The 7,600-nt window shown below is 45.3% G+C and overlaps 1 protein-coding gene across 1 annotated transcript in view; it reads right to left on the reverse strand.

Moving 5' to 3' along the window:
- SLC22A23 (solute carrier family 22 member 23) overlaps positions 1 to 7,596 on the reverse strand; it is a gene marked incomplete at its 5' end in the record, with an annotated part of 112,830 nt that extends 105,234 nt beyond the window's left edge. The window contains one exon of the mRNA XM_014940771.1: positions 7,252 to 7,596. Coding sequence (XP_014796257.1) covers positions 7,252 to 7,596 — 345 coding nt within the window. The remainder of the gene's footprint in view (positions 1 to 7,251) is intronic.
- Between the last annotated feature and the right edge of the window lie 4 nt (positions 7,597 to 7,600).

Consider the following 7,600-nt stretch of genomic DNA (forward strand, 5'->3'; position numbering starts at 1 on the left):
GGGTTTAATATTTTTCCTAGAACTTTTTTTTTTTTTTTTTTTTTTTTTTTTTTTTTTTTTTTTTTTTTTTTTAAAAAAAAAAAAAAAAAAAAAAAAAAGAACAAATGTCTTCTCTAGAGGAGTGAGTCCCACCCAGCCCATCGCCCCCTGAGCATATTTGCCCTCACTTCATCTGCTCGCAAGGAAGGCAGGACTTTTGCCCCAAATACACCTGTCCCACCATGGCAGCCAGCCAGCCACCGATCCATCTCCCGTCGCGTGGGAATGGGCACAGACCTACCACCTGTTCCCAGCAGGTATGACGTGGGCCAACACACACGTTAATCAGCGCTGTCTGCCGGGTTTTACAGGCCGGTGGCACGGCAGTGCCCGCGCTGGGCGTGGGGGTTATCAGGCACCGTCACTGGCTTTGCCTCTGCAACGCACACCAATGACCTTCTGGAAGGGGTCTGAAGCTCCTTTCTCCCTCCTTCAGGCCCCTTCCTTCCCTGTTGACTTTAAAAGGGTGCACACAAGGTCACCTGCTGTCAAAAGTCAACTAGAAAAAAAATATAAAACCAAGTTACATTATGATAGCTGAGTACACATTTCAGAGCTGAGATGCCTAGAGCCCAAGAGTCCAAGAGGAGCTGCTCTGAGGGAATTCAGTGCAAGATCCAACCACTCAGCACGGCTGCAAAGTTGCAGAATCTTCCTGTGACAGGGTTCTCCAACCTTCTACACATTGTCTACAGCAAGCCCCACTCTGTTCTTCTACAGCAAGATCTCAGGCTAATTAATTCCACAGTTGCTCGCGAGTAACCCAGCACTGGCCAGGCTGGGCTGCAGAAGAGCAGGAGGAAGAAGGGATATGAAAAGGAGTGAGAACAACTGTCCCGAGCAGGGATGCCAGGCAGCACAGAGGGCAAACCAGGCAGAAACAAATAGGCTGACAGGGAAAACAATAGACAAGGTACACAACAGCACGGCATCCCTTTCAGCATTTTCTAAATTTAGCAGCTCTCTAGAATCAATTTGGAAGGATTTAATTTTAGACTTTGTACCATTAGTATAGCCAAAAGATTTTAAAGTATGGAAAACCACCAGTCTCATGCTATTACAGATGTTATTTCATTAAAAAATTAACACCTTCACATTCAGCTGGCCTGTAAGCCTCATGGAAACATTACCATCAGAACTGGCTCCAGATTAGATGCTTTCCTAGGTGCCAGTTCCTCCTCTTTTGTCAAACACTTTAAGAAAAACACAATGTCATCTTTTATAATGGAACTCTTGAAGCCAGAGAAGAAGTAGAACTGTTAGGGCACTTTAGAAATTTCATTTTAGACTGCCTGAACAGCTGGTAAATATACACCCTAGCCTGCAACTTCTGCCACAGCATGGGCAGGGTCAGTATATTTAAACTAAATGACTGAGATACAGGATGTATTAGGGAGTGGAAACAAAAGCAAACAAAACCCCAACTGTTTCAAATATCACGTCCATCCAGGAAAAAAACAAACAAACAAAAAGAGAGCAGTTGTTTGACATACACACAGAAAGAGGAGTATAAAAGGCTCAATAGCAAGTCCTGGAAAGTTGACATGACTTCAAGATATTTCAATCCAGAATTACCTTCCTGGAGGATCATTGTTAGTTCTACCAATGCTATGAACTATTTATGGTAGGCTGAAATCAGATTCCTCTATGTGAGGTGCTTTATCTTAAGGGTTATAATAAACATTAACTCTATGTACATTCCCTCTACTGAAAAATAATATACACCAAATAGAAAACCTAAGACTACACGAGTTCTGATGTCAGAATTGCTTCAAAATTTTTTGGCCCACATATCAAACACACCCACCCCCTAGACAAATAAAAACAGTGTCTAGGCTCACTAAACAAGTATTTGTAGCCTGGTGACGTCATACATGGTTATCTCAAACATCAGGTAATTTGCTGCTTGCAGACAAGCAAAGGCCAGTTCTTCACCTCCAGGAAATGGCAGATACTGTTCCTGAAACAGCCATCCCTTTCCTTCACTCTGCTCGGCCAGAACCTCACCCCATTGTTTTAGGGTGGTGTTGGCCAGCGCCCTGATAACCAGGAGACTCCATCACTACTTTCAGTGGGTCAGGGCAGGCCCCAGAGCAGCTGCAGCAGGACAGGCCATCAGTTCTCCTTGCTCCCTCTTTGGCAAGCAGACTTTGCAAGCCTGTGAGCCCTCGGAATGGTAACTGCTAACCCTTTATCAGCTAATGAGCAGAGCTGGGGGGAGGGGGGAAATGTTTCATATCTCTCCTATAGCTAAGGAAGCCATAAAAAAATAGTGGTAGAAGTTTACTGTGGTCTGCCAGCACTTCTGGCTACCTCAGACCGCAAGGACTTGTTGACCCCTTCAGCATCCATTAGGAGCAGAGAGTCATCTCAAAGCCCCTACTGAGAACAATTGAGAATAGTCTTTCTACCCACAGCAAGTACCTGCCTTGCAGGTCCCTATGCCCCTTCAATCCATACAGCAGTACGGGGTTGATATTGGTAATATACTAGCTTAGATCTTGCCACTTCTGACCCAACTACCGCACTGGGTACAATAACTCGAGGCTTTCATTGATTTGGGACCACACAGAAGCCAGTCAGCCACGAACCAACACTGACAAGACAAATCCTGGCAGTTGCAGGAAAAATGCATCAGCATTTCCAGAGTCTCTCTGCAGAGAACAGCCAAGTGGAGGACATGCAGAAATGAATGAGAGACCTCCTCCCATTTGTGCCTGGAAAGGGTGGCACAGCTCTTATTTGGGGAAGGACCTTATCAGAATGATCCCTTTTGAATTAATTAACAACTATACTCTGAAAGTCCACTTGAAATTCACACCTGTCTCCTACCCTACAAGCAGTTCCAAATGTGTCATCACTGTTATCACACACAGGTTTCTTTGTTTGCTATAGCATTTTTGGCTACTTGCAATAATCCCGTGAGACAATACCACAGTCTAGGGCACATGGCACTGCACAGAGCCATTTCACTTCATTAACCTAGCAGAAAACACAGGAAAAATAATAATAAAAAAAATGTATTTAAGGAGAACGTTTTCTACCAGGTTATCAAATTAAATCAGCTGAAGACATGCTCAAAAAAGTGCCAGAACTGCCAAAAAAGCAAGGGAAAGAAAGGCTGGTAGGACACAGACATTCCCTTTTGCAAGGGGCAAAGGGAATCACATCCCAGCCAGAACTGATCCAAGTTCACACCAAGACAGCAATGCTCAGTGTTCCCTACATGGCAGCCCTGCCCCTGGACCATTTGGCTCTCCTGAATTAAGCATCACTTTGCTAGAAGCTCAGCTCAGAAATTGGCATGAAAACGATCGAACCAGTGGCAAATAGGTAAAATGATGGCACGTTACTTGGGAAAGAAGATGACTCAACCTAATTCAAGTGGGAAGTTGAGAGCCAAGAGAACAGCACTGCAGCAAAACAAGGCATCTGGAGCAGAAAAGCAGCCACAACAGGAATTCCCTGGTGACTAGACATGAAATATTATTACATAATTGCTCTGGGTGATTAAAACGCAGCCTTCAACTAACCACTTCCCTCTAGGCCATCCCCAAGAGGTGGAACGATCTGGAACGCTGCGGGGATGCACAGAGGGATGCTGTGCCATCAACCGCTGCAATTTAATCAAGCCTCGGTCCTTGCCCATTGTCAGCTTTCGGTGTCCATTATACAAATTAGCATTTGGAACAACAAACAGTTCCCACCACGTAATGCAATCGCACACAGCAGACAGGTCATCCTAGTAACGGGGGAAAAACAACAACCATCAGTCCTGTAACCAGGAGCTTCCGTGAAAACTTTGCCCCAAGATTACAGCTGGCTTTGCAGATGGTCAGAAGATGCAGGCACTACAGAAGTTAACGAGAGAGTTAGAAAAGTCCCTGCTGAGTACACACCTCAACTTCCTGCTAGGCTTCACCACTATGCGTATTTAGTTGTCATTAAGTTGCTTATTGCATTAAGTGCTAATGATTTATTGGAAGCATCACTTTACAGATGGGTAAAACGAGACCTCAGGTTTCCCTATGGAAAAAAAAAAAAAAAAAAAGAGTATTTCTCAGTGTTCTTCCTTGGGACAGTGGTAAGATTCATGGATCATTTATAAGACAGATTTATTTTTTTTACTAGCCTTTTGCCTAAAGGCTAGTTCAGGGTACATCTCTCACAAACAATACATGTGTTTATAGCAGTGTAATAATGGTGATGGTGTGATTAAGAATAGATTAAAATCCTCAAAGAAGCATTTAGCAGTGAAAAAGGCTTACAAGTGAATTGTCCTAAAGGAAAATATTAGTGTACAAACCAAGTCCAAGATTTATGTACCAAGTCAGGACATTAGCTCAGATGGGTGATTTAATACGGCCACTGGAATCCTTGTGGTTAAATTATGCATCTGACCTCTTTGCTATATGTATCTTAACAGTGTTAAATAATCAGCAGTATGTCCTTTATTATCATTTCCAGTTCTAATGACTGGCAGCACTATAAAAAGCACCGTTCCCAGTGACTCAGTTGAAGAGGTCAGGGTAATGGCAGCGCCTATCGTGGCACTGTCACTCTTTTCAAGGAAGGTGCAAGGCCACCTCTGGCTCCAGCAAAGACTCAAAAGAGAAGAGGTGCTAAACATAGCACAGAGCAGGGCTGGAAACAGCAAGATCTCCACTCCGTCAATCCCGAGCATGACACAGGCTAGGAGAAAATGGGCACCAGAGGTGGGAGAACTAAGAAAGAGAGAGAGACAACATCTGATGAAAGGTACCATTAGGAGAGAGGCTACAGAGACAGTGAAACTGAACGTAGTCTAAGGACAGCTGTCCGGTCCTGATGGGGGACAGTGACACCCCATGTACATGTGCATCACCAAAACACAGAGCAGGGAATATGCTTCACGCTAAATAACCCCAATTGTTTCATTGTTTCTGAAGTCCAAGCAGCAATGGAGCACCCAGCAGAGATTAGCCTGGACCGCTGTTGATGAGAACAAGGGGATTTACCGGCCAAACAAAAGTGCATTTTTTATTAATATACTTTTGGCTCTCTTTATGATATTTCAATATAACCCCTGGCTACTACACAGATGAGCGTATATTAGACTAAGATTTAATAAAACTCTATTTAGAAAGATGAGAACATTGCATAATACGTTACAGAAACAAATGTATTTTTGAGGGGAGTTAAGGGAGATCTGAACATCCAGTCTTCTGAATTCATCCAGGGCAGCTCTCTCTCACAAAGGACAGTGGGATTCGTGTAAAAGGAGTCAGCAGTTACAAGAATTGTTCCCACAGTATCAGAGCTCCTGTGGGTTTATATGAAAGGAAGTCTGAATTAAGCTACACTGATGCTCTGCCTGGGTTTTTCCTCTTTTTCTTTATTAGGATAAAAACAGACAGCACGCCCACCCAGAAAACCCCCAAAACAAAACCAAAGCACAAACTAAGGAGGAATCCCCACCCCGAGAAAACAACCTAATTATAATTACATGGGATTACAAATCAAAGCAAAAAAGCTGCCAAGTTTTTGGAAGTGAGCACACAACAAAAATTAAAAACTCCACACTGGAAAAACCCATAGTCTCAAAAGACGGTTATTATTCTTTTTAATAGAAAACAAGACAGCAGGGACCACAGCTGTTTATTTATCCCTTAAAATTGATCTGCCCTTTACTGCGAGTTCTTCCAAAGAACACTTTTTATTATTTTTAAAGAAGCATGCAAGATAGCAAATTAACTCTCCCTCAACCTTTTGTGGCCAACCTGATGATGACCTTCAAAAGATTCAAGCATTTCAAAAAAATGTATTTTTTTACAGCTTTCACTAAAAAGACTGTTTAAAGATATTTTTTCTTTCGTGCTTAAGCATCAGTGTTAAACCCTACAACATATGAATAGCCCAGTCTCTGGTTATAAACAGATGAAAATCTGCCTCTCTTAAATGTCAGATTTCATTATGCACTTCTACATCACAAACCATTCAAGTCCACCATGTGCCTGTGTTTTTCTCATGGAAGGAGTGTAACTGGGTTTGGGTTGCCTTTTTTTTTTTTAATCCATTCTGGGTTCAAGGTATTTATGGATTTGCTTTACCCGCTTTTTCCTTGTTGCACTCACTTTCAAGGGACACAAAGAGAAACTGAAGTGATTTTCAATGATTAAATACGAACGCGTGGTGACTGACCAAAGCACAATCATGCTGGTCATCTGATTATTGCTGTGTTTCTTTCTCCCAACTAGATAAGCGCAGTTAATCCAAAACACTGCTCCCGGGCAGGAAGTAAATTTTGCTGATCTGAGGGGAGGGTCTTGAGATTAAGGGAACTACTTTCCTCATATAACAGTTTCATTTTACAGTTCCAAGAGCTCCAGTTGCCTGTTTACACCAACGAGGCCCATCCACAGCCGGCAGGGCCGGTACCACAATCAAGCCAAAAGCTTTCAGGTGAAAAGACAAAGCGGGTTTTTTTTGCATGCGCTACTCAGCAGATATGAAGTAAGAGCAGAGCGCGGCGCAGCCCTCCTCGCTAGAAATTTTCCACCTTAGCCATTCCATTAGGAAACACAAAACAGAGCAGCATGTGCTTTCTGCCTCCGGAGTACAACAACTTGTGTGAGATATTTCTTCTTTCATTGCTCTACCAAAGCACCTATCAAGGGAGTAAGTATAAAACAAGGAGAATTCAGCAGAACTTTGTCTCATTTTCCTCCCAACGGTGATTGCCTCATCAGCTTCCCCCAAAATCAACCTGGTTTTTAGACAATACTCACACAAAGATGAGCAATACCACAACTGCAGCCTTCTCCACAACCCCTTCCCCTCACGAGCTGGTGACATTCACCTGCAGCCTCTTTCCACCTGCGTCCCGAGGTGGCAGGACAGCTGCCGTCATCGGGATCCCGAAAAAGCCACCCGGGATCCCATTTTGGGACAGAACTTCTCAGCTCAGCGCTGCAACCAGCACCCGGGTACAAAGCCACGAGACGGACACCCGGCGTGACACCCAGGGAGGGAAAGGATTCCGGGAATGTGGTGGCAGGGAGACAACTCATGGGGCATCTGCCCACCCCGGAGAGATCAGCATCGTGTCCTGCTGCTCCCCTTGGCTTGGGAAGCGGGGGTGCTGAGTGGGGTCAGGCCAGGGCCGAGGGGGGCTGTGAGGGCTGGATGGGGGGGGTGGAAGGTGTGGGGGGTGAGGGCAGCCGCCTTTCTTACCTTGCTCACCACATTTTGGACGAGGCCGGCTCTGATGCGGTAGTGCCACTCGTGGCAGTCGCACTCGCTGGCGTTGACCCCCGGTGGGGTGGGCAGCCCGGTCGGCGGGGGGAAGATGCTGCCATTGCCGCTGCGGTTGGCGTGGCCAGGGGCCAGCGACCCGCTCCAGTTACCCTGCCCGTCCGCCTCCCGGCACCAGAAGTCGGGCTGGTCCAGGAGGAAGGAGTCCGAGAACTTGCTGAAGCCGATGAAGAGGGCCGGCACCCAGGTGAGCAGCACCAGGGTCCGCTGGTACCCGCCGCCCAGCCCCCCGAGGAACGGCAGGACCGAGCCATCGTAGTCGAGGAGC

The sequence above is a fragment of the Calidris pugnax genome, unplaced genomic scaffold, assembly GCF_001431845.1.
Source record: "Calidris pugnax isolate Ruff unplaced genomic scaffold, ASM143184v1 scaffold8, whole genome shotgun sequence".
Classification (NCBI taxonomy): domain Eukaryota; kingdom Metazoa; phylum Chordata; class Aves; order Charadriiformes; family Scolopacidae; genus Calidris; species Calidris pugnax.